Raw genomic sequence first — 27,612 nt, 5'->3', positions numbered from 1 at the left:
ACAAAATCTCAAAATTGACTGAAAACTGATTGAATATTGAACAAAGGCTAATTCTGACTGAATAGTCTGTTTAAAAACGTTAAAACTTTCAAATTTCATCCATTTACCGACCAACAATAACAACATTTTAAGTACTTTACCTCCATTAGAACAGACGCCATTTTGAAAAAAAAATCCGCCATTATGAGTAGGAATTAAAAATCGGCATCAACCATTGTTCCATTTTACATGGCTTTAGCTTCTAAAAATTAACAATTTCTCTGAATCCTTTGAAATCTGATGTACTACTGATTTCGACGTATTTTACTGAAGTTTTACTAACTGGTTTATCCAGTAATTTATTCACTCAAAGATATAAATTATTAAAAAATAAAATGTCCTCCTGAGTGGCTTCAGACATCAGGAGTAACGAACAGACCTTCTAAAGATCCGTACTGTCTCTGGCTCCTGACGAAGTGGCTCCGATCAGCCCGTGGCAGAGAGGGCATGAGCGTCGTGTGGCAATTTCAGCAGGACTGGCAAGATGATGACACACTGAACACAGCCAGGCATCTGTAGGGTTCACCAGTGCTCGCCCGGAGGCAACACACGCTGGGAAACGTGTGCCACAGTGTGGGCAGGATGCACTGGCATCCGGTACGAGGGCTTCACACGTGAAGCACGACGCTCTGTCGGGTTGCGTGTCTTTCGGTTCGTGCCTTGAGAAGATTGCCACGGCGAGTTCTTCATATTCCGCCCGACGTGGCTCAGGCAGCGATTCCAGAGCTTCGAGCTTGATGAAAGCTCTCGAGGCTGTGCCAAAGGAGCGATCAGCACAGCTGGCAAGTGCAAGGAGGCCGTAGATCTCCTCCGGATCAAGAACATTCTCATACTCCCGCAGACGCAGGGATGTGAGGACAGCACTGTGCATTAGCCCAGATTTAAGTTGTCTCTGTGCCAGTAGCAGGAAATGGTAGCTAAGTGGGGGAGAATTGTTGTTAGAGACTCAGAGTTTGAACTTGGCGCGCATGCGGGTGGGAGATATAAAAGATGGTCAATTCGAATGGTGAATAAGGAAATGTGGGGAAAATCAAGCATTTGACGGTAAAAAAAACAATTCAAAAGTTTCTTTTGATAGCTAATCCAGGACTTACCCTTCAGCAAATTGCCAGATCCTCTCAATGAGGAGAGCATCCTCCGGAGCTAAGTGCGTCATGACTGTTGACCTACTATTCCCAGTCAGGGAACACTGGACACTGACGTGATCCTCTGTGAGAAGCCCCGCAAGCACGTAGAGCTTCTTGATGAGTAGCCTGTCGGCTTTCCTTGTCACCTCATCCTCAGCTAGGCGCACGAGCAACCGAGCAGCATCCAGAAACCTCCCGGCTTTTCGCTGCAACTCAACAGCTTCCGGAAGTCGGCCATCTTGCAGCAATTGCGCCGCATGCTTTGCCAGGAGGGCACCAATCTGTGGCATTCGATACTTCTGAGCCAGCTCAACTGCTGCTCCCCACTGCCGAAGGGCTACGCAGCAATTCACCGCAGATTTCACATCGCCAAGACGCAGAAAAGCTCCAACAGCTGCATCGCACATCCCCACGGAGGAGAGCATATTGCCAAGGCGTGCCAGTAGCGGTGATCCCTCGGGCAGACGTGTCACGCACGACTCCAGCTCATCGTACAGTTCCAGCTGGTAGAGAGCCTCCATTAACCCTTCGATGTAGTGAGCCTTCTCATAGTACTCCCGGGCACTTTCCCACGATCGCAGATGGGCAAAATGGTGACCAATCTCCCGCCATGCCTGCTCCATTTGCTGATCCGATATTCCCGGGCCCATGCGGTACAGCTGAACCGTCCGGAACCAATCGCACAGCGTCTGACGCAGCGTTATGGCCAAATCCCTGCGATCTGCATCAATGTAGAGCTTCTCAGCTTCGTCAAAATCCCCAAAAAATGCCACAACTTCCGCTTTGCGCAAGCTTTCGTGCTGGATGGTGCGCAGTCGTTTGATTAGCTGCAATCCTGGGTAGTTGGTGCATCGCACAAAGGCTGCTTCTGCTGTCTCGAGATCCATCTTCCGGAGGCATGCTTCGGCTAGGAGACGCCACAACCTTGGATGGGGATTATCCTCAATGAATTGTTTTGCCTCCGCAATGCCAACGTGATTGAGAAGCTCCTCCGTGTCACGGAGGGACTTTACGCGAAGCTGAAGGATATGCTCGGCATTATTTGGGACAGCACTGCCGCTCACAATGTCATCCAGGAGGACTCCAGTGATCTCGAGATCCTACCAAAGGGAATGGAGGGAGGTTTAATGAACTTTCTGTGCAATTAGCGCCGTGAGGAAGCTTCAAAAATAGCCACAGAAGCCTCAGAAGTCCAAAAAATCAAAAGATTTCAATGCAAAAATAAGCGACGAACCCGCCAAAATGGCAAAGTCTTTCAAAATGTTTGCCTGGAGATTTCGCATTGATGTGGTTTTGTGAGGCATTGCGTGGAATTATTTCACGGAGGAGGTATTACCCAAAAAACTTATGATTGCGTTTTCACTCTCACTGCTGTGCCCCAGAAAACGTGCCACGGCCATGAACCACAAAAATACCATCAATGAAAGTGAAAAGCGAGGCGGAGAAAGTAAGAAAAGTTTTTTTTTTGGTGTTTGATGACTCACCTGGAAGTTACAAATGTATCCAGAACAGGAAATGGGTTCCTCAGGATCAGCACCACGAAGCACGTACATTCGTGTCTTTTCCATTATTGCCAGAAGTTGGGGGTTATCGCGTGCCCAGCACATAGCCCACACATCTTTACGTTCCACCTGCCCACCGGGTGCATCCCGGCCACCAAGAGGAAGTGTTGTGAGTACCCCAGTGGCATCGATAACAGCTGCACGACTTGAATTGCTATTCACGGCAATTTTGTACGCCCTCCCTGGTACGGTGTGTCGATGAAGGAGCGCCACATGGGGGATTGTGTACTCCTGCACAGTGCCACTCTCTCGAGCAACTAGCAGGACCTTCTCGGAGGCAGCAACACAGCAAATGGGATCCGTTGTGCCACCACTTGCAGATGGAACTTCAAAGCCACTCCGGTCGAGATCATTGAGCACCTCAGCAACTCCCGATGGGGTGTCATCCACATGGAAACGACGTTCTCTCTTGGATTTTGCTGCTGGGAGGGCAGACACGCCTTTTGGGGTACGATACGGCCACAGGAGGAATTGCTCCTTGGACGCAACGACAACATGGGTGCTGTTCATACCAACAAAATGCGGCCACAGATCAATGTATCTGCAAGACGATGATTCCTGAGCAACAAATCCTCCCAAAAGTGGACAAAAAACTCACCTGGAATCAACAGTTGTACTCATGGAGTTACAAACAAGCAACTGAAACATGGGATGATCCCCAAAATTCGTCTCAACGGACACATTGGCATCCCGTGAAGCTAACCTCGGTGCCTCTACGGCAATAACACAATGATCTGCCGATGCAGCCACACAAAGGGGTACATCGACGGTTTTGCTGAAGCATTGATTGGATGCAGTGTCCCAAAAGGTGAATACAGCCCCATCACGTCCTGAATCTGCCTGAAGGAAGGCAACAGTACGCCCAAAGGAGCACCACATGTAATCCGGGCGGATGTTGGCGAAGTAGATGAAGGAATCCACGCCAAAAGCAATCCTCAGGGAACGACCTTCCCATGACAAGGATGTTACTTCCCTCCCGGGAACTTTCAGTGTGCGCAGGTGCTGCAGAGAAAGATCATTAATTCTTGGATAATGACTGAGTCGGATAAGTTGGATAACAGTGATAAAAAATAAAAGGATTATCTGAAGATATAATGATTCTTACGTTAGACATTCTAGGATAAAAAAAACATTTAACGTTTTTTTTTGTTGGATAACGAGGATAAAGAAAAGAACTACTATGTAGAGTTGGATATTGTAGGATTATTAATTGGAAGAAATTCTAGGATAAAAGACCTAACGTTAGATATTCTATGAGTGTCAAACGTTCGAAATTCTAGGATTAATATCCAGATGTTAAAAATTTTAGGACAAATTTTGAGATGTCAGAAATTCTAGTATAAAATATCTGACGTTAAAAATTCCAGGATAACGTGGCCTACGTTTGAAATTCTTGGGTAACTTGTCAAAAGTTAGAAAATATAGGATAAATGCTATGTCAGAAATTTTAAGATAAAATACACAACGTTAAAAATTCTAGAATAACGTGTCAAAAATTAGAAAAACCAGGATAAATAATCTAACATTAGAATCTCTAGGATAATTTTCCAGAGTTAGAGTATAAACGTTAGGAATTCTAAGAAAAATTATCTTACGTTAGACTTTGAAATTTAAATTATCTTACAGTGAAGATTCTAGGACAGAAGACCTAACGTTAGATAATCTAGGAGTGTCAGAAATTCTAGGATAAAATATCAGACATAAATTCTGGGAGAAAAATGTCAGAATTATAAATTCGTAGATAAAATACTTAACGTTAAAAATTCCAGGATAACATGTCAAAAGTTACAAATACTTGGACAAATAATCTAACGTTAAAAATTTAAGGATAAATTTCAAGATCTAGATATTTTACGATAAATTACCAAACGTTTGGAAATCTATGAAAAATTATCTTATGTTAGACTTTTTAATTTAAAATATTGATACGATAAAGATTCTTAGATAAAATGCTTCACGTTTTATAATACGAATGTTGCAGACGTTAGAAATTCTGGGATATTTGATGTTGAGTTAAAATGTAAAAAATACCAAACGTTAGAAATTCTAGAACAATTTTAAAAGATTTTAGAAATTTTAGCATAAACCAAACGTTAGAAATTCTAGGATAAAATATTTTGAACAATTTGCGGATTTCTGTGGTGGAAAAAGAAGTTTCTTACCACACCATAGGCTGAGTAGAACATTGCTTGATTTGATTCCTTGTCTGCCATTGAAGTTTTCATCCCACAAACCGCCAGGATGGATCCATCGTGATTCCATTGGCAGGAGATTGCCTGCATTTGTGTATCCACGATTATTGGGACTGAAAAATTGAGATTTAATTGTTGAATTCTTCAAAATAAAATGTGATGAAGAAGTAAATAAACTTACGATCATCATTCTCATTCCGCATCAGCTGCATCTTCCCATTTTCATAGAGAATGGCAAGAACGGGACGATTGGTTGGTGCTGGTCCCGTGAACCACACACATGCAGCAATGGAGACGGCTCTCGATGGCCCGAGGTTGACACATTGAACACTTAGACGCATCACAAAAGCACCCTGATTGTCGTAGAGATGCAACTCCCCGGAGCGAACACTGAAGAGCAACAAGCGCCCATCGGGGCTCCACTGAACTCCCGTGAGTGGGGTACCCTTGAGTTCTTTGCCCCAAATGCGATTCCCATCGACAGAACCCACAATGATTGCACCATCCTCGTAGACGATGCAAATCTTCTGGCCATCGCGTGTCCAGGACATTCCTTTGACGGTGGATTTCTTCCTGTCATTCGTCATCTCCTCATACCACGAGCCTTTGTACAGCATCCACACCATGATGACACCATCACGATCGGATGTGGTGAGCTTCTGTTGTGTCTCATTCCACGTAACCACCTGGACGCTCGCCTTGTGACCATCGAGTGTTTGATTCATGGACAGATTGCTGGGAGCTGCCAGGCCACCACGTGCCTGCCCTCCTTGGGTAGCTGCCTCGAGTTTGAGCACCTTGAGTAGCCCATCATCACCACCAACAGCCACATATCCCTGATCTCGATTCCACGAAATGCAATTGAGTCTCGTGTTGTTCGGGATGGCGATCTTGCAACAAAATTCATTGAAGAAAATTAACTTAAAAAATGCTAAAAAGAATCATAAATGTTGAAGAAGCGTCTCACCTTCTTGCTGAGGTACACAAACATCGCGAACTGACGTCCACCTGATGAGTGCGGCGGACAAGAAGAAGAGAAGAAGGAAAGAAAAGGTGAAGATCAGGGCCGCAATTGGTGATCTTCCTCAAAAGCCACTCTCAAGATCTTTGCGCTCAACAAAACATAAGAGGATCATTGGTGCGGAACGCATGTACCTACTTGTTGATCTTTAAACAGAGAAAGAGAGACAGACATGATCTCCTCAAAAAGCATGATCGTACCAAGCAAACAGGAAGAATTCCGGCTTGGGGAAGAGACTTCAATGCCTAAATTCAACAAAACCCTGAACAACAGCAAAGGTAGGAAAATTCCAAGGGAAGAGTGGGGCAAAATGGAGCAAAAATATTTCTTTTTTTATTCTTAAAAAAATTATTAGAATTTTGTGTGTTTAACCTCTAGGCCGCCAAGCGGGGTCGTTGAACGACCCCAGCCCTATATTTCGTGCTATAACTTAATAAATATAAAAGATACCATTCCCATCTTTTGGAAATAAGTTCTTTGGTTATCTGAGGAGGTTGTGTAAAAATTTCAGCTCAATCCGTCCACCACAAGAAAAGTTATTAAGGAAAATGTAGAAGAAGGGAATTCAAAAATTGGTGTAACGGCCATGCTGCGGAAAATTTCTTAGAATGAAGTTAGTCACATCATAAATCATATGGTTGAAGGGGGTTGAAGGGTTGTGTTTACTTTCTCACTTAACCATCTCAATGTCAGAATTATCGCGAATAAGTAACATAAACAACATAAAACATAATTAGAAGCATATAAATGTGTAAAACAATAAAGAATATTCGAGAAATATTGCCATTTATCACGGTGCGGGAAGTGAGGGGAATGTGGGGAAGTAGTGAAAAAAAATAGCAGTTGCGGTCAACTTCGTGGCAAATTTCTCACGAAGAAAGTGTGAAAAATGAGTGAAAAATGTTTTTCCCTAATATCTTCTTCTGCGTGTTTCCGGGTGGCGAATTTGTGATGCAAGGGGCAAGAGGACTATATAAGGAGTCTAAAGGTAGTGACCCGACAGTTCCCGGTTTTATAGTTTATGAGAAAATCGACTTCCTTCTTGGGGTCGTTCAACGACCCCACCTTGGCGCTCTAAGGAAGCTCCAAGGTCTTGGCGGCCAGCAGGTTAATGGCTCAGTAGGGGAAGATGGGGTAAATTGGCTATTTATATGGATTTGAAAAAAATCGAAAATTCTCATTTTCACATTCTAGATTTTTATTTATGAGAACTTTTAGATGCTTTTTACAGTATTTTAATAATTAAAATACTATTATGTTCTGTATCGCATAAAATTAGTTATGTGTTAAAAGATAAATGGAATTCATTCCAGAATATTAGTTGAACAAGATTTTAATCAGGGAATTTAATATCTTAGAGATTATGAGAATAAAAAAAACATAACCGTAAAAATAGTTTTAAGAGTTTTAGGAACTTTAATCTATTAATTTGTAGGTACTAACTTTTAAAAAATCCAGATTAGTGAAAATAATGAAGTTTTGAAGTCTTTAAAGTTTTTTTCTTTCATTTTATTTTATTTTTAGGTTTTATTCTTTTGTTTTAAATTCCAAAGGAGTTGGTTTTGTTAATTTTCCATGTTTTCTGGAGAGAGTTTTATGAGTTCTTTCCTTACTGGTAAGTCGATGTTCTTTATAGCTCACGTAGAATCGGAGACAAATTTCAAATTCAGACTAAAAGTGACCTAAGATGCCTAGGGATTAAAATAAGCTTGGAAAAGTCCTAATCGTCTTAATCTCAACTAAAACATAATAAAATTGGATTATATGTTTCACAAGGCGCCATTTTGAAAAAAAAAATCCTGACATTTTTTTTTAATGCATTATTATGCTAAGCTTTATAATTCTAGCTTAAGAAATGGGCAAATTCTAAAGAATCTCTAGTATATTACAATTTCTTTATAGCTTCTCTAAAATTTTATTACAAAAAAGTTGATTAAGTCTATCCCAGTCTCCCCTATATAACACATTAAATTTTATCATTTTTTTTGTTCAAGCAGCTACAAAAAAATAAATATTTTTTTCGTTATTTGCTCCATTTTACCCCGCTTTTCTCTATAAATTAAATTATTTCCCGCGAAGGGCATTCAGTAATATTGATTTTGTAGTTTATGGAATGAAAAAATGAATTTTCTTCTACAAAATCCCAAGAGAAAAATCAAATGGAAATGCCCAATAAGCTCCAATTTGATTGTAATTCTGTGAATTTCTCAATTTAGCGACACCTCCCTTTCCTAAAATCCTCGGCGTGACTATTTTCTGTTGTAAATTAAAGAAAAAAATCTCACCTCAACTCCACCACAGGTTACGCAACGTTGCCTCCTCTAATGATGCCTTCTTTTAGTGTTATACCACCTGTGCAAAGGGCGTGGGGATAGGTGTGAAATAGCAGAAAGTTTCAGATTGCACAGAACACGTAAAATATATAACATTTGCTACTCCTCACTCTGCACTTTCTTTGCAAAATTATCAAAGCACCAGGTAGGTAACTAATTGGCCGTCGTTGTCACCACATACTCTTACCATGGCAACAATAAAACATAACAATATTCTCTCGCGCATTTATTTCATAATTTCTCTCACTTCTTAAGGCTCTAAACTTATAACAATACTAAGGATGAGCAGGGCGGGGGGGGGGATAAAATACATTTTTTAGGGGAGATGTACAAAAAAAAAACAAAGAGGATAATGCTAACAACACAGATTTATAGGGTAGATGCGAGGAAGGAAGCTATATTCGCTTTTTCCTGCTGGGTGACATAATTTTGAGCATCGTCACGACAGGAGCTTCAAAAGCTAGGGAGACAATGAAGGCCAGCAGGTAGGAGCAGACAAGCTGACCGAAGAAATAAATCATCTGCAAAGGAATTAAATTTTAGATTAGAAGCTAGATAGAAGAGCTTTTGAGCTCAAAGGAAAACTCACCATGGAATCCGTTCCAAGATGCAGCGGTGCCGTGGAATTGAGCGCCATGATGCGGATGACGATGGGATGAACGAGGTAGGCGCAATAGGTGGCCCGTGAGAAGGGATAGATACACGGTGCCGACAGGAAGGTATTCACATAGCCCCCATAGCCCGTTGAGCATGCAATGATGATCCACGCGAGGCTCAATGCCCACGCTGAGTGACTCAGGCTACTGTATGCTGCCCCACCGAGCTTATTGAGCTCCTGCCCGTACAGCCCGTAGATGAGGTACAGCCCCGTAGCGCTGGACATCATCCACCCAAGGATCACCGTCAGCCGACTCATCCGTATTTGGCAATTTGTCCGGAAGAGGATCCACCCCACACTCATACCAATCATATAGGGTCCAATACGTGTCCATGGTTTATCGTAGATCATGTCAAAGAGCGCCAGGGGGTCATCGGCATTGGGGATGTGGTTATTTGAGTACGCAATGAGCCCCGTGATGCCCCACGAGGACACCATAATACCAGCCACAACGGCTGCAGCAACCCTTAGATGACGCACAGCAAGGATGAGGATAACAGCGCCAATTATGTAGAATTGTGTGTCATTTGCCAAGTACCAACTCCACAGCATACACTGCAAGAGAATTTTTTGGTTCAAAGTTTAAATAACAATTTTAAGGTCAAAATTTGGGTCGTAATCAGTGACCAAGAAACCCTTGAAATCGTTAAAAATTTTCAGAACTTTCAAAGATTTCAAGGATTTCTTGGTCGCTGAATAGGATTATTATATATTAAAGTTCTTTTAGAAGTACAAAGCTTCAGGATTAATAAAGGAGCTTATTCGTTCCAGTTATAGAAAATTTTTATTTACAGAAATAATAAGCGAATCACGCAACAATAATCTTATGATTGAAGAAGAATAAAACATCGCAAAAGAGATTTCCCATTTTCAATTGAGATTAGTTTAAAAATTTTCAAGAATTTACTCAAAATTACAAAAAATGACGTAACTATTATTTATTTTCTCTTCTATTTCTTGAAGAATTCGTATCAATGCTTCGTCAATATATTTTATCAATTTTTAAAGCACAAAGAAATCTATTTATTCAATTTATTGTAATGTGACGTTTCGAGTGCTTGTTTTCTGACTTCTTCAGGCAAAGAAATTGTCGGGAAAATATTAGAAAACGTTCAAATATTTTTCATCGTTCCCTTAAGCATGCAAAATGCAGAAAAAGGTATTTCTGTGATTCCGTCTGGTTCAAAACTTCCCATAGACCAAACCGAGAAAGTTTTTTTTGTTCTTCTATTGAAAAAAAAAGAAAAACGTAATAGTGACGTCATTCTTTGCATTTTAGAGCAAATATTTGTCATCTATATGATACGAATAAAAAAGCGGTAGTCTATATTTTTTTTAAACCTCTTTAATTGTTTGTTTCCTCAAATGAAGGAATTTTCTGTACAAATAAAATGAATAAATAAATTTAAATTATATTAAAATGAATATATACCTAATAATTGTTTAAAAAATATTTGAAAGTGTCAAAAAGTTTTTAAAAAAATGTAAATTTATAAATATTGTCCATTGTGTAATTGCAGGCCTGAGGAAGGAGAAATAAAGCTCCGAAACGTAGCAAAAAAAAATAAACTAGGAATTTCAAAAAAGGTCAGATCCTACGTTTGATTCCCCCAACATTGAAAATTGACCGAAACCCAATGTTATTAAAATGAATAGGCTCCTTTTAAAATTAAAAAAAAATATTAATGTTTTATATTTCACCCTTCAATTGCAGATAATTCCAATACAAAGTCTTTAATAATTATTTTTTCCTGCTTTCAAAAGAAGTTTTCGTAGGAAAATCTCTTCATTTTCCATGATAAATGCAACCTCTCTATGATTAATTATGAAATATTGTGCAATTTTACGATTGTTTATTGATTTGTAATAAAAAAGGAATTTCACCGAGAGCCGCTAAAATGAAGAAAGAAAGATTAATGGCAATTAAAAGACGAAAAAAAAAATTTAATTCCCATGCAGAAAAGTTTTTTCTCTCTAATTGTATACAACGAATAATAAATTTCTTTCATTTGGCAAAACAACCACAAAATTGGGACAAAATTGCTCTAACTAAACGGTGATAAATCTGAGAAGAAGATATAAAAGTTGTAAAAAGACTTTTATGTACTGGGTGTAGGAGGTCTCTATTTGCACACAATTAATTACCATGATGAGGAATTTATAAATAGGGAAGCACTTGATGCTGATTCTGTGATGGTGGTATCAGTAAAATAAATATTTTAGAATTAATGTTCAAATATTTCAAATGATTTTTTTCCCGCTGAAGCGTACATTTGTAATTATCTGTACGTCTCAAGGCGCAAATTTATTTGCCAAAAGATTTTTATTTGAAATAAAATTTGTTAATTTCAAACACCTCCATTTGTGGGAGGCGCGGGGTGGGTGGTTTAGATGTGAGATTTTTGTCACCCGCATTCACGCTCTGCATGGAAATTCATTGTACATAAATTGATTGCCTAATCTGCCCATAATTCCTTCATCCTCTTTGCCCAGAAAAGTTCGTTTTTTTTGGGGTCTTTCAACATTTTTTTCGTCTTGTAAAAAAAAACGAAAAAATATATAAATAAGTAAACTAAGCCATTAACACGGAATCGAGTTCTTTCGCAATGTGCGACAACGCAAGTTTAGATGGCAAAGAGTGTGCGAAGTCTGCTCAATTTATTTCTTTGACTTTGAATTTTAATTTTTTTAAAGCGACATTTACAATCATTCGCCTTCCACTCATTTCTCTTTTGCCCTGCATAATAAATTTTTTTTGGTAAATTCGCAACATTTTTACAAAATAATTAATTTTTTGTTGTTGATTGGGGCATGGACTGAAATAAGGGGGAATTGGCTAAAGTGGACACTTTTTTTCAATTAACTTGAAATAAAATGGAAAATTAAATGAATAACAATTAAAGAAATTTTTTCTCCAAAAAAATACTAATTTCACTAATTTTATACAAAAAATTTGTATACCTAATATTTTATTTATAAAAATACTCAAAATAAAGATCTAAAAATTCGTTTTAAATTTTGGAACAGTTTAGGACCATAAAATTTTTCTCAAGGTTTCTACCTTTTTTCAGAACTTGAAATACTGTTGTCCCTGGAGTTGATTTATAGTTTTATAGGTGAATTAAAAAAAAAAATATCAAAGTTTTTGTTTAGTAGATACTTTGAAAATTAAAATTATCATTCAAAAGGCTTCAAATTCTGACCTTGAAATTTTCTTAAAGACCCTGAATTTTAGACCTGAAATCTTTACTTCAAACCTTTGACTTTATTTCCGGCACCTAAATCTCAAAAATGACCCACAAAAGGTCATAAAAATGGTCAAATGATGGTCTACCACTTTGAGAGATTTTATTAAAACCCAGGAAATTCTGAAATTTATACTCTAAAGATTTAAAACTCCTTCCGGGAGCGTCGGCAGGGAAACCCGCGCCTTAATCCAGCCAAATTAAAACTAAGTACTATCCCCGCTTTGTCCACAGTTAAAATTTAGACGGATCAAATGTTCTCTTTAAAAAATAAAAAATCATTTTCTTTTAATTTTCTTGATCTTTAAACTCAATTGATTAATAGATCTGTGATATCTGTTTATGATCGGCAATATTCGGTTATCCGTTAATATTCAAATTATTTGCCAATATATTGTTCAAAATATTTAACGGAATTTTCTACAAAAATTAAAATTTTCACTAAAAATTATTCTTCTCTTATAAAATATCCTTTAAATAGAATAAAAGAAATTTTTTCAACTCACCATCTCTCCAACGGGAAAGAGCGTATTGATGTACAAGACATTGCGCCACCAGTATTTGGGGCAATTGGCATGATCCATTGTGGGTGGCTCAAAGACAGAATACTGCTCAAAGTACTTCATTAGCAACTCAACGCATCCCAGTACAAAGAGATATGGAGCTGTTAGTCGCATAAAACGATACGCAACGAGTCCAAGGAAGTGTAGGACTCCTGCTGTGACCTCACTCACACCCTTTGAGAGCTTCTCCAGCTTCCCTTTGGCATTTGTGCGGAAGTAGATGTAGGCAACGAGGAAGCCACTAATGAAGAAGAATGTATCAACGCTAAATGCCCCATTTGAGATTGTTTGAAACCAAAATTCCTTCTCCACCGTCTTCCTCAGGTCCATATTGTCGGAGTACTTGAAGACAATTATGCAGGTGTGCCCAAGAATAACCCAGGCCATTGAGACAGCACGTAGCCCGTGGATTGAGGGGATTGTGTCACTTCCAACGCTACTATCGCAAATTGCTTTGAAATTTGTCACAACTGAGAAGGAGAGGAGCATTTCGGCGAAGACACCTGAAAAGTAAGAAAAAATAAAATTAGGATTGAATTTTGTGGTCTTAATAATTTATTTGAAATTATTTTTTAAAAAATAACCGAATATTAGAACGATTCAGACTACTTTGCCTGGTATACGAAGGGTTAATTAATCTCTTCATTATTTTTCAAAAATAAGAAAAAAAATGATAAGAAAAGGGGTTTAAAGAAGCTTTCTTTTTAAAAACAAATACAAAATAAAAGTATTTTGAAGCAAAAATATACATAATACAACATATTTCCCCATGATCCACCTTGCTCGTTGAAATATCAAGCAATTTTGTCACAGCGCCCGTGCGAGTTAATGACATTCAAAATGAAGCAATATTGCACGTTCTTTTAATTTAAATCCACATCTTTACGCACCCAATGCCAGAAAACTCGATTTCTTGATGCAAGAAAATCACCTTCTTCGATGAATCTTCATCAAATAAAATATTTGTGATGAAAGACATCGTCGTAGTTCCCCAAAGTCTTGCAAAACTTTTTTTTATTTCATCTTCTTTTAACAATGAGAAATCCATTAAAACAAAGACCCCCTTAATGGAGCAACATGATTCATAATTGGTAAACTCTCAATGGATATTTAATTAAAATTATAAATTAAATCGCAATGCGTTATCCAACAGTTTCCGTCTCTTTCATGCCTATTATAAAAGTTATATGTTTGTACATAGTGCGGTATCAGAGCGTGCAAAACTCTCAATATAAGAGATTATTCAAATATAAAGCGTCAACAGTTTTCTTTACTCAATATGTATGATCCATATGATCTAATACACTTTTACCCGACTTGCAAAATAAAGTTTTTTTTTCAAGTTTTACTGGTAAAATTTAATTTCGTACACTACCCTCAAAAAGTTTCCGGGTTTGATCTGATTTTAATAAATTTATCAATTTTAGCAAAAGTATACTTTTCTTTATTTCTTTCATACATTCAAATCGAATAAGCCGAAATATACTGAAGGCAAAAGTAGAATTAAAATAATCAAAGACTCGTATTAAAAATATGTTATACGATTTTGATAAATTTGTTCAAATCGGTTCAGCCTTAGATACATTAAATCTCTGTGCTTTTTATTATCTTTCATTGGTTTAATTTTATTATCTTTCATTGGTTTATTAAAAAAAGCCACCACAAAAAAAACAGCTCAACCGATTTTGATAAATTTATTAAGAATAATACATTACTTGTCAAAATTGATTCAAAATATTTTAAATAAAATGCAATTTCAGATTTAAAATAGAAAAACAATCATTTGTCAGATTGGTTTGGACATTTTTGGAAATGAACAAAGAACATGGTTTTGAGGAAAATCAATTTTTTATAATTTTTTTAAAATTAAAATCGATTCTTTTTAAACTCAGATAGAAAAGGCTAATAAGCTCAAAATTAATGTTAATTAAGAAATTTAAAAAAAAAATAGGGGAGAGCGGGGCTAATAAAGTCACTTAAGGGTTTGGAAAAAGCCTAAAAGATCGTATTTCCTAGCTAGATAGAACAAAATGATCTGAGAAAGAGTTATAGAGCAGTAAATTTCCTATAGAAATGAGCTATACATTTCGCTTTATCTATTTGGGAAATATTATATTTTGAGCTTTTTATAAACGCTTAAGTGACTTTTTTTAACCCCGGTCTCCCCTAATTAAATTTCACCAAAAATCAAATTTTTCGTCAGTTATCCACTAGAGTAATAAATAAAACAGTTCACTGATTTTGATGATTTTGTCAAAATTTATCAAATTTTATCAAAATCGGTATTCTAACAATCGATATAAAGACAAAGTTGTAGGTTTTTCTGCATAGAAAAATAATCACTAAACCAATTTTGATAAATTTTTCAATTAAAAATCTTTTTTTTTTCCTTTCAAAATTATCTATACGGATTGATTATTTAACCATCTAAAAATTAAATAAAAATGAAAAAAAGCTTTCTGGTAGAAACTGAGATGACTGCTAATACTGTAAAAGTCGATTAACCGATTTTGATTCTAGTCAATTTAGATTTATAAGGACAAAAGAATTATTTTAAATTTGATTTTGATAAGTACGTTTCAAATTAGAAAAATTACTTTAATTTTTATTAGACTTTAATTAATTAACTTTATTAACTTAATTAATTGACTTTATTTATTTGTTTTTATTGGACTTTAAAATGATTTTTTAAACAAATTATACCTCAACTAGTTTTAAAATTCTCCGAATTTTTCATAGTAGTGTAAATAATTCTTAATTCTTATTTTAAAAAATCTTCAAAAATATAAAAAACATCAAATGAGCATAATTTTTTTCTGCAGTCGGGATTTTTATTATTTTATCTCTTTCTCTCGCTCTTCTTTCTCCGTGTGGAAAAAAAACTCCTCACATGATTAGCAAGTTGGGCATAATATAGCAATGTTATAGCTCGAAAAAAAAAGTGAATTAAATCATCTGTAATCCATCGCGGTAGATTACGTCTTGTTTTAATGAGCGCATTTTCAATGCAGGCGTAGTATAGGTTGAAGAGAAAGATCGTTCCGGGACATGGAGCATCGCGCAAAGTTCTCATTATCTTAGTGCGCACAATAATGTGCCCAAAGAGATTGCAATGCGATTGTGCCACAGAAAGTAAATATATTTAGTAGATGGTATTAGCCTTTTGCAATCGCGGACGACGCACTATTGAGGAATTTACGCGGTGTGCGTTACCAAATTGCAAAATTAAAATTAATTATTATATTTTTAATTTTACAAAATACAAGGAAGTATTTTGGATGAGAAATTATTGATTATTTTGTTGGTTTTGTCGGGTTTTTGGGTGTTTGTTTAACTTTTGAGGGATTTTTTGTGCGCATGAGGAATCAAAAATATAAGGGGTGTTTATCTGAACGAAAATCTTCGAATTATTCGTCAAGATTCGGAATATTTTTTAAGAAGATTCGAATTATTCGTCAAGAAGTTTCAAACTATATTCAAGAAGATCCAAATTATTCGTTAAAATTTGTACTATTCGTTAAGATTCGGATTATTCGTCAAGATTCTGATTGTTTGTTAAGAAGAATCGAATTATTCGTCTAGATTGGAATTATTCGTCGATTCTGACTATTTGTTAAAAAGATTTGAATTACTCAATAAGAATTTTCAGACTATTCGTCAAAATTCAGAATTTTCTTAAAGTAGATTCGTATTATTCGTTAAAATTCGGATTATTTGTCAACATTCAGATTATTCGTCAAGATTCGGATGATTCGTTAAAATATTTCAAATATTGCATAATTTAAATATTAAAACTCACTCAAATTTTCTTCTTGATGCTCCAGTGATTCCACTGCCAAATTCTCATCGGAATTGTTATTGTTGAGTCCACGGGTTTTATCAATTTTCTCCTTGGTGGGCATTGCACTGGTTAGATCGTATGTGATGCATCCAAGACCACCAGAATTTAAATCAGTTGCTAATTCCTTTGATTTTTCCTTCATCTCTGCACGCTTCTTCAGCTCGTGCGTGAGGATAAGATCATAGATTGTTCCCACAACCAATAAACATGACACACAAATCACTGAAACCCTACAAAGATCACAAAAAAAAACATTTTTAGCTAATAAAAAAAATTAACAGAGTTGAAAACTTTCTTCAAAATTCTAGATAAAAGATAAGAATTTTTATAATTATTAAAAGAAAACTCACAGAAGGATGTAGAATGTGGGATCAGATGTAAATTCATAGCGTTTCTTTGTTGGTGATCTCACATCGAGAATTGTGGTCTGTTGTGAATCACTTCGATCTTCATTGATGCCCTTGGCAATTGCAAGGACATCTCCTTCTGAGCACGATGATGGTAGACAGAGACCAATAAACAACGTGCGTGGCTGAGGAAATATATTTCAGTAACATTTTGATTTAAATTACCGTTAAATACGATTTTCCACCAACTTACCGTATGTGTTAAATTGTGTCCATTGAAGAGGAGTTTGAGGATAAAGAAACCCGGAACAAATGGACTTCGATCACTTCGTATTTTTCTAACATCATGCTTGTAATTTAGGGAAGATGCAAGACCACCTTTTCCTTCACCTGTGGAACAGTGGAAATGTAATAAAAAGTATTTTTTGTTAATTGAAAAATTGGATTTTGATTTCAGTTTGAAAGAGCATTAATGGAGCATTACTCTGCGAAACATGGACAATTTCTAATTTAAAGATGTTTTATCATTTAATTCTGGAATCTGAGGAAGGAAAAAATATTGTGCATCCAGATTCTGTATAAAAATATCATTTATTTGACACAATAAACGACTTCTTGTTCCGAAAGTTTAATAAAAAAAATCCGAGACTTCACTTCTAAGTTCATTGAAAACAAAGAATTTGCAAACCCCCTGTAATTATTTCTAGGTGACTATTAGATCATAAGAGCTTTCTTTAAAGTTTATAGTATATAGGTACCTAAATTTTCAAAAAATACGTTTTTTTAAACCAAAAAGATTTGTTTGCTGATTAAAATTTGATGTCAATTTTGTGTAAAAGGCTGTTCGTTCAATTATAAAAATTGACTTATTATATCTTCGGGAGAAAATTCTCCAGGAGCGTAGCTAGAGGAATGTTTTTCTATCTCTTCTATTGCATTCGAATTAGCAGATTTTAACAATTTATCCAATTTTAACGATTTATGTGTTTTTTCTAACGTAATGTTTTTTGACGTTTGTCATTTCCTGTATTAAAGTTTGACTTTAATTTTAACAAGTAGACGTTTGTTTTCTTACGTTTTCCATATTTTTCACTTTATTTTGTAATGCTTAACGATTCATTTTTAACGCTTTACGTTTATTTTTTATGTTTAACGTTTCTTTTCTGTCATTTCACATTTATTCTAATTTATGACGTCAACGCTTAACATTATTCTTTCAAAGTTTGTCGTTTGAAAATTCACTTTTTTATTTTTTTTTAAAGTTAGACTGCACAGGTTTTTTTTACTTTTAAAACAATCTAATCTATCTGATCTTCTAGTATAGATACTCAGATACCCTTCTCTTTCTTATATTTTTTTTTGCCTTAAAGTGAACTGATTTTCTTTTAATCTTATGACGTTTTGTTCTTTTAACAAAGACCTTTTCCATGACTTATCAGGAATAAAAATTGACAGATCAGAGAAAAAACTTTGATAAATGAAAACGTCGCTGGAATGCAAAAGAAAAGACAGTTACATGTTCAATTTATCTTCTGCTGTAAATATCTTTTTAATACAAAACAAATAAAGCATTAAAATAACTAGAGAAATCCCCAAAAATAAATCTAAAAAAAATAGAAATAATTTTAATCCTTAATCTATAAAAAAAAAGAAATTTGCTCCATTCCAACTCTGACACCAGAATGGTTTACTTATGTAATTTTTTTTAAAAGAAGTAAAAAAATTGAAATAATTACCAAATTGCATTACTTTTTCAGCATCATCAGTCGCAATGGCCGAACAGAGATTTATTGATCCCATCCAGTAGTTATTGCCGAAGAAGAAGCCAGCCGTGTAGTGACCACTTGCATCATCCACTACAAGAGAGAAAGATCACAAAATAAATTAAAACAAAGTGTTGCTGATTAATTAAAAGTATCGTGTTAATTAGTTCAATGGTCTGTTTGTTTTTTTTTGTTGAAACTTTCTTCCTCATGTAAGAAATTTTCTCTTTTTTAGGTCAATTTAGACACTTTGAGGTGCCATTTTTTTGTGTAACATCTTCTTTGAATTCATCGTGCAAGTGGGTTCATAAAGTTGATATATAAATTCAGAGAACGCATTATTGTGAAAATTGCCACCTTTCGACATAAACTCCGCACAGACATTTTCTTTGCGTCCTCCTTGCTGCAATAACGCCAAACAATCTATTTGATATTTAATTGCAATATATTTGTTAGCCCTTCGAGAAGCTTAAAAATTGCGTGAATAGAGGCGGGGAAAGGCTGACAATTTCGCATTTCCGGAAGCTATCCGTGACGCGTCCAAAGCACGCCAAAACGCAATGTTTTGTGGGAATTAAAAAAAATTAAAGAAAAACGGAAAAAAAATATATTAAATAAAATCTATGTTAAAGAGTCACGAAGGTGGTTGCAAGGAAATGCCAATTTGATCTAATTTTATTGGATTACCCGGTAAGAGGTTTATTTTTTTAAGTCTCTATATCTTTTCCTTTATTTGGAAAGACCTCATTTAGTAGAAGGAATAATTATAATTATTTTATATTGCTTTACAAACTGATAAAAATCGTGAAAGGTAGTGGACAAATATTGCTTTTCTGAAGCTTAAACAGAGTTTAGCTAGATCATTGTAGCTATATGATTGTTGCTTTAATTGTAAATTGTTGCTCTTTAAGCTCGAAGAAGATTAAAATCATTTTATTAGGGATCTTAACACTTTCATGACGATTTAAAACATAAAAATTGAAAGGTCATGAAGGGTGGGGTTTGAAGGGAATTTATTTACATTTTTTAGGTTTTTTTTTTATTTTTCACTAAATATAGTTTTCAGCTTTCGTATTTTAAAGGAGTTTATTCATTTTGAGTCCCTCGTAGCTTTTTGCAAAAATAAACTACGAGGTAATAACTCATGTAATGTATAAACCACGCCCCTAACGTATATCATTTTTAATTCTTGCCTATGAAGCAAACGCGTTTATGCTTCATTAATGATGTTAGTCTACATTGAAAATAAAAGTTCTATATTGATGTGCAGGCGACTTCTAAGACTTTATGTTCGTCGAAAGAAAATCTTTAAAAACGTTTTCCTTATGAAAGAAAATTAGGGTCAAAGTTTAAGGTTAGAAATTCGTGTCCTCAAAGTATTAACAAGGAGATGACGGCTTGGAAAGTGAAATAGAGCTCTTTAAATAAATCATTTAGGCTTTCAAATGGTTCATCATGCTAATATTCTTGAATCTTTCTATGCATTGTCGAGACTCAAAATGAATAAACTCCTTTCGCAGAAACTTTTCAAAGAGTGTAAAAATAAAAGATTTCTACGCGGAATTCCCTATTTTACTTTCAAACTCACAAAAAAAGAGCTGCTGCCGCATTCAAACCTTTATTATTTTTATTTTTCTCAGCCTTAATCCGAAAAATGCCCATATTGGTGGAAAATTGTTATTTATTTCTCATCACCCTAAAGCAAGAAAATGTCTCATTAGCATGAAAGATCGATGAATTTTGACCCAGAAACACAGAGCCAGAGTAAATGGGATGATTAACAAAAAAAAATTCCCTCCTCTCTGTAGATTATCAAATGCGAGCTTCTATTGCAAAGAAATCGTGAGTTAAAAAAAAAATATGAGTTATGTTGGAAATGTTGCATAGGAAAAATGATTTGAACGGTGTGAGGAGAGAGAGAGAAAAAAAGAGAATCAATATTGTCCGAAAATTTAAGCTCGCGCGGGGCTTGAGGTAGGAAAGAAATAAAGAAAAAAAACGAGACTCGGCAGACAACAAAAAAAGCACCTTCCAAGTGAATTTATGAGACAACAATTGCATAACATTCAATATTTTTTTTCTGTGAAGCCTCATGTTGGCCATTCAAGCTGACGGACGATCTTGGAATATTCATTGTGCATTTGCGCCAAAAAATCAGCGAAATTTTTACAAGTTACACATCTTTATTATTTTTTTTCTTTACTTCTTTCATTTGTTATTTTCGGGAGAAAGTTCAAGACTTCCAAGTTAAATGAAAGATGGAGTGAAAAAAATCATGAAGAAGACACTGAAGGAGTCACGACGACAAATTATTTTTAATTGCCTCCGCATGAGCACGTTTCCACAAGGCATGGTGGGTGTGGGGCGTCTTTTTTCCTCTTCTTCTTCTTGGACGTCGTTCCTCCTTGAAGAGGATGATCTCTCTTGATGCTGCCCATCTGTGTATGCGTGTCCTCTAAAAAACCATTGCGGAGCTTTTAATTGAAGCCTATATGCGGTACAGAAAGTCCGTCCATAATGGCAAATATTTCTTTAAGGTGGGTGACAAAAAGTCAATTGCGAAGAGACAAATAATAGTCAATGATGAAGAAGGCAATCAATTAGCATTTTTTGTTGATTCACCAGATTCTCGCTCAGTACTTGAGAGATTCGTTTTTTTTTATTCCGGGACTTAACAATAAAAAGAGTAAATAAAGCCAAAAGAGAGAGATATTCTTGAACTTGAGAAAGTCAGACACTATACCTATAAAAAAATATATGTTTTGTTCAAAAGCTTTTGCAAAGAGAAAAGAAGAGTGATGAAATAAATTCGTAACAATGCTGGGAATTTGTGGTGTATACACAATATATTGTACGTCATGTGTAGGGTGCTTAAAGTGGCGCTCAAGTTCAAGATTTTTTCATGAGAAATTCAGTTTTTTTAATAGATTTTAAACATTTCCTGAATAAGCTTTTTTCCCAAATAGGGAACATTCAATTCGATGTAGTTTAGCGGATAACAACCTTTTAATTAAATTAAAATTAAACAGAAACTACTAAAAGTTAATTAATTTTGGGTGAGTTCAAGAAACTAAAATCCTGGTTTAAAGGAGTTTAAGAACCTGGTTAACATTCTTACTTTAAAGTTAGTATCGTGTTCTTGAGGAATAATAGCTTTAAAACATAAAAAAAACCTTTAAAAACAAAATGTAAATTTCTTTTTAAAAAAATCTGTTTTTTTTTCTTTGTAAAAAAAAGACGTATAGAGTTCCATTCTGATAAAAATCTATTCTTTCCTTCCCTTTCAATTCGTCAGTTACAAAATTTTTGGTATTCTATATAAAAAGTTTTATTAGACTTTGACAGTTTCTTTGTTTCTTTAATTGTATTTCTTAAGGAAAATTACTTTTCCTGGGCTTTTTAAAAATCTTTCTAGACAAAGATTCTATCTAGAAAGATTGGATCAGTATCAGTAGATTCTGATATTAATCTTTTCTTTTCTTTCCTTACAATTCGTCAGTTATAAGATTTTTTTGGTGTCCTGGGAAAAATCTTAAAGGATTTTGACATTTTATTTCTTTCTTTAAACAAGTTTCTGAAAGAAAATTACTTTTCCAATGCAGGACTGTTTAGAGATCTTTTTGAATGTTTTCTGGAACAACTAATTCTTGTTTTTTTTATAGAACGAAAATAAAACGATTAAAAACATCAACTAGAAAAGAAAAGATTTTTATCAGAATCTTGTTTTTGCAAATTGTTTTTGTTTTCAAATTCCAATTTCAATAATTAATTGAAGCAAATTCATCTACGCTTTATTAACCCGGATTTGCTCATTATAATTAATTTAGTACCTACAGTAAAAAGAACATAAAAAGTCTTTATTTTCACAAAACCAGAATGGATTCGGTTAAAGATAATCTATTAGAATCTTCGGGGCGAAATATGGATTTTGTTTGAAAATTGAATTTTCCAGACAATTTTGAAGTGAAACATCGCTTAAATTTTAAACATTATTTTGACAAAGGGTTAAGAATTGTTTTTAGCAAATTGCCAGCAGACCGTCTATCTATTTTCTAGATTAGATATAATGAATCGTATTCTGCGACCCAGAAATCCTTGTAATCGTTGAAATTTCAAAGCAAACAACGATTTCAGGAATTCTTGGTCGCTGAATAGGACTGAGAATATTTATTAAAACTGTAAAATTCTTAAGGTTTTAGTTTTTAGAGCGAACCTTCATTTCAAGAAATATTTTTCAAACATTTTGAATTTTATATTTGTTTGCTTTATTTTGAGTTCTATTTGTAATAAAAAATATGATTTGATCTGAATTGAATATTGAAGCATTAAAAACCAAGAAATTATTCTATTCATCCGAATAAACAGCTTTGATTCAATTTACCCCACATTGTATTCTTTTCTAATTAATCCTTATATCTCCTGTTTCTTTTCAATGGTCCATACGCACTAAACACCATTAAATATTTTTAATAAAATCAATAAAAATTCCAGGAATGATGTTAAATAATTTTTTTGCAATCTTGTACATCTTAATATTTCATGGTGAGAAAAAAGTCTTCTTCATCTCTCCATTAACCATCACACTACGCATTCACAACGTAGCATAACCCACTGACCATTTCTCATATGAATTTTCAGTGCAACGCACAACAAAAGTGGAACTTTGCTGAATCATTTAACGAGTTAATTGGTTACAAAAAAAAATTGAAAAGCTGTTAACTGGCAAAAAGCCTTTTTCTTTCTGTTTTTTTTTTCTTCAAAAGTCTTTTAAAGAAATCGAATGTATTGCAACCTAAATTATGCCATTTTACCTTTCCCGGATCCTCCCACCTGTTGCAAATCCTTCTTTTTGGGGGTTTTTCACATTGTGGGTTTTTCATGATGTCCAAAATAGACTGAATTTTTATTATTAATTCTTTCCATTCTTGCTCCCAAAAATAAAAAAATAAAATAAAAATGCCATGGGGCGCTGAAATTTTGGGCGACAGTGGACTTGAAAGGAGGAAAAGTGGTCATGGACAGCTGAATTCACTTTCGGCATGTCTCAAAATATACATATATGTATAAATAGTGGGGTACGGAGTATATAAATTTCCCTTTCAATATTACATTTTGCACGATGCGGAGAGATTAGGTTTGTGTTGTGGTGGCACACAGCACTACAAAAATCCGGACAAAACGGTGGACGGGTGTTTTAATATAATGTTGGCTGATTCAGCAGACTAATGCATAATATTGTATGTTAAAAATTTCACCTTATATAATTCTGTTTACGTAGCGTATTTTATACGAAAAATTTGCAATTGTATGCCATATACAAGACACGGAGGAATGGCTTCGGGTGCCTAACAGTGTGTATGTGTGATGATGTTTAAAAAGAAAGCCATATAAAGACGGAATTCCCTTTTTCCCGCACTTTCTGGATTTTATATGTGTACACATATGGAAAAACTTTTAACGGAGAAAGAAGAAAATTTACTGGTAAGCTGACCAAGCTTACGGGAGCGAGGTTTCTTTCAGTGTGTTAAAGAAAATTTAGGAAGTAATGATCAGTTAGAAAATAATGGTTCGTAGTCTGAAGTAAAATTTTCAAGATCTTGAAATTTTGATTTCAAGATTTTGATGATTAAGAGGTATATTCTGATAAAAATCTTTTCTTTTCTTTCCTTACCATTCGTCAGTTATAAGATTTTTTGTTTTCTGGGAAAAATCTTATAAGATTTTCACATTTTATTTCTTTCTTTAATCGAATATTTGAAGGAAAATTATTTTTCCAGGGCTCTTTAAAGTATTTTGTAACTGTTTTATAAGAACAACTAATTCTTTGTTTTCCTCTTACAGAACGACAACAGAACGATTTAAAAACTCTATCTGTCAAAATCTTACAACAAACTTTTAAGTTCTTAGAAAAAAAGAGATAAGATTTTTATCAGAATCTACCCTTAAGTCACCGATTCTGTCAAAAATCTATCCTACTCTGACAATTTTAGAGTTAAAAGATTTCTGGTATTCTGTAAAAAATATTTTAAAGTTTTTTACAGTTTATTCCTTGCTCTATTCGTGCTACAAAAAGAAATCAATACTATGCCAGAAATCTTTAGTGAATTTTCTGAAAGATTTCTGAAATAAAAAAACCTCTCTAACTGCTAAACTTTGCCAAGATTTATTTAATCTCCATTAAGACATTAATTAGAAAAGTCTAGGAATCAGAAAAAAAAACTTTAATCCCAGAAAAGGCGAAAATGTCATTTTTTTGTATCGTTTATGACCTTATCGACTTTAGCGACCCTAGCGATCGTTTTTCAAATTTACAATATTCCTAACTACTTAGATATTTTGTAGTATGTCCTAGTAGTATTAACTTAAACTCAATTTAAACAAAATATGATAAATTAGACCTGAGAATTGACTAATTTTAACTAGAAATTCGTATTAGTCATATTAGCCAAACATCTTGACTGATTTTCTAATTTCAAAAATTTGCGTGTATTTCAAAATGGCGGAATTTTAAATTTTTAGAATTTGTTCTGAGGATTTCAAAGATTTCTTAGTAGCAGAATACATACACAATGGGCCTTATTTAACGACCAAGAAACCCTTGAAACCTTTAAATTTTGTACTAAAATTTCAAGATTAAGCGAATTTCAAGTATTTCTTGGTCGCAGAATACGACCCAATATTTGAATTTTTTCGTTGATAACAAGTCTAGAATTTATCTATAACACTGGTATCTTACAATACGGATGGACAGCCTATAATGCTTCTGTCAACTTCTTGCAATTTTTTTTCATGCCAAGTTTGAGCACAATCTGACAATTTCCAATATTCAATCACCTACAGAAGACATGTTTGAGAAAAACACGCAAGCTTAAGGCGCAGAGAAAGAGTGGAAAAATGGCGGGAAAAGAAAGGATAAAATTCCTCTTACTCTTGAGTGCCCAGAGTTTTCCAGCTGCTAATCCACGAAAGTACTCCATCATGTGACTGGAGCAATTGGGTGTGTGAACTTCATGAGCAATCCTTGGCCATGCAATTGATACGGTAGCAATGTTGAAGAGATCAAGTAGATCACGAAGACGCTTTTCCGGGGCATGATCATGGACGGTTGCATTGTCACCAATTTCTGCAAGATGTTGCGTTGTGTGGAGGGAAAAATTCTCATCGGTCACCTCAGCACGCACTATCACAATAAGCCACAACACTGTGGGAAGGAAGATTCTGAGAATCATCGTGATCTTGCTTGTTTTTCTCTACGATCACTTTCCCACGTTCCTTTTTTCTTTATCTTTATTTTCTTTCTAGAAAGAAAATGCGAAAAACCGTTTAGCCTCGAGGGATTTTTTTTTCGGGTGGGGATGGAACACGGGAAGAAATTTTTTTTAAAAAGAAAATTCGAGGATCGAGGAACTTCCAAACGCGATCACTTCCTACCACCTCCACTAATCCACATTTTTTTTGTTAGAAAATTTGAATTTTAACAGTGATCATGCTCAGCAGATGGATCCAACTGATCGCACAGAGATCGCTCTGTGTCAAGCACTTAAGATCATTTTTTTCCACTTCTTCCTGAATCCTGATCCTCGTTCAAAGTTTTTGCAAAAGATCACAAAACTTTCTTAAAAAAATCCACACAAAAAAATTGCAAAGAAAATCCTTTTAGCGTGATAAAAGCAACAACATCAAAAGAAGAAGAAAAAAATATTAAGTCACAGTCGCGATCATGACTCAATGGTTGGGTTTTGAATGGAGCGACTCGCCTGGCCCGAATGAAAGTGAGAACTGAACAATTTTTGCGTCTTCCACCAGTCGATCCTCCTTCTTTTTTTTTGCCCCAACACTCCGTACACGTAATAATGGTGCTGCGGCAGAGAAAAAGCACCATAAACTTTCTTTTTCCTTATAATCGCGCACACACCAACTTCGTCGCGCGTCGCCAAGTCTCTGTTTAAATCCACACAGAGGTGCATTCTCTGTGGCACAAAGGGTGGGGAAGCTGTGATGTAGTATTTGCCCATCAAGCAAATCATCTCTCAATGCACATCGTCTTCATTCATTTGTTCGATAAAACCGCAATTTGTACCAGAAGAACTTTTTTTTTTATCAGAGCACCATTTTCCTCACGCAGCGTGGAGAGAAAGAGAATTTCAATGGATATCTTTTCTTTCTCTTTAGCGTCCACAGAAGGGGTTTGAAAATTCCAAAAAGAATGTTTCCTCGTTCATTTTCAAAATTGGAGAAACAATTAGTTTTAAAATTTTCAGATGAAACATCAGCGCGAACGTTTCATGCATTTAAAGAGACACAAACACATTGATGACGTCAGTATTTACATTTTTGCGTAAATAATTGTCGAATATTTACAGCTGACCATACATAAGCTAAAAAAAAATGGTGTCGTCTTTTTTTTCTTAACCCTTTTGCGTCCAAACGTAAAACACCTTATTTCCGAAAATTTAAAGTTAGTTCAGTAAATGACACAAATAAGATGTTTTTACTGAGGAATATCTTCAGAGAAAAGCCAAAGAATAAAAAAAAATATCGTGATACAAGATCGCATGTTTCATACAGGCATAAAGAGATTAACCCTTTGATGTCCACGTAAAACATTGAAACAAACAATCATTTTATCACGAAATCTATTCTATGAAAGTCCTCAGAGAATATTTTTCAAACAGAATGTCTTCTTTGGCCTCTTCTGTGTGAACTTCCTACCTTCCGAAAGCAAATAAATTTATATAAATTTAATAAAATTCAATGTTTCACGTTCGTGTGACCCAAAGAACGTAAAAGAGTTAATCCACACGCAAGATTGCTTTCCCTTTATTGCTTCCTCGAGTGAAATCAAACCCAAAATCCTGACAAATAAATTCCTTAAACTTGTTTTGCTTCCTTTTGAAACAAAGAAACATTGAAACATTCAA

The 27,612-nt window shown here is 35.0% G+C and overlaps 2 protein-coding genes across 2 annotated transcripts; both read right to left on the bottom strand.

Annotated features, from left to right (window-relative positions):
• Positions 1–301: 301 nt before the first annotated feature.
• LOC129794878 (WD repeat-containing protein 35) lies at positions 302–6,112 on the bottom strand. Its single transcript, XM_055835791.1, has 7 exons — positions 5,888–6,112; positions 5,102–5,810; positions 4,891–5,033; positions 3,327–3,730; positions 2,651–3,269; positions 1,134–2,266; positions 302–956 (listed from the first exon to the last, which is right to left on the bottom strand). The coding sequence occupies exons 1-7, from the start codon at positions 5,909–5,911 to the stop codon at positions 422–424; spliced, it is 3,567 nt and encodes a 1,188-aa protein (XP_055691766.1). The 5' UTR covers positions 5,912–6,112; the 3' UTR covers positions 302–421.
• A 2,375-nt stretch (positions 6,113–8,487) lies between these two features.
• LOC129794885 (nose resistant to fluoxetine protein 6) lies at positions 8,488–26,634 on the bottom strand. The gene is made up of 8 exons (XM_055835797.1): positions 25,620–26,634; positions 18,665–18,784; positions 17,182–17,318; positions 16,932–17,113; positions 16,540–16,811; positions 12,684–13,243; positions 8,864–9,487; positions 8,488–8,795 (listed from the first exon to the last, which is right to left on the bottom strand). Exons 1-8 carry the CDS (start codon positions 25,918–25,920, stop codon positions 8,670–8,672), a joined length of 2,322 nt encoding a protein of 773 aa, XP_055691772.1. The 5' UTR covers positions 25,921–26,634; the 3' UTR covers positions 8,488–8,669.
• Between the last annotated feature and the right edge of the window lie 978 nt (positions 26,635–27,612).

The sequence above is a fragment of the Lutzomyia longipalpis genome, chromosome 4 (genome assembly GCF_024334085.1).
Source record: "Lutzomyia longipalpis isolate SR_M1_2022 chromosome 4, ASM2433408v1".
Lineage (NCBI taxonomy): Eukaryota > Metazoa > Arthropoda > Insecta > Diptera > Psychodidae > Lutzomyia > Lutzomyia longipalpis.
This window is presented reverse-complemented; position numbering and strand designations above follow the sequence as displayed.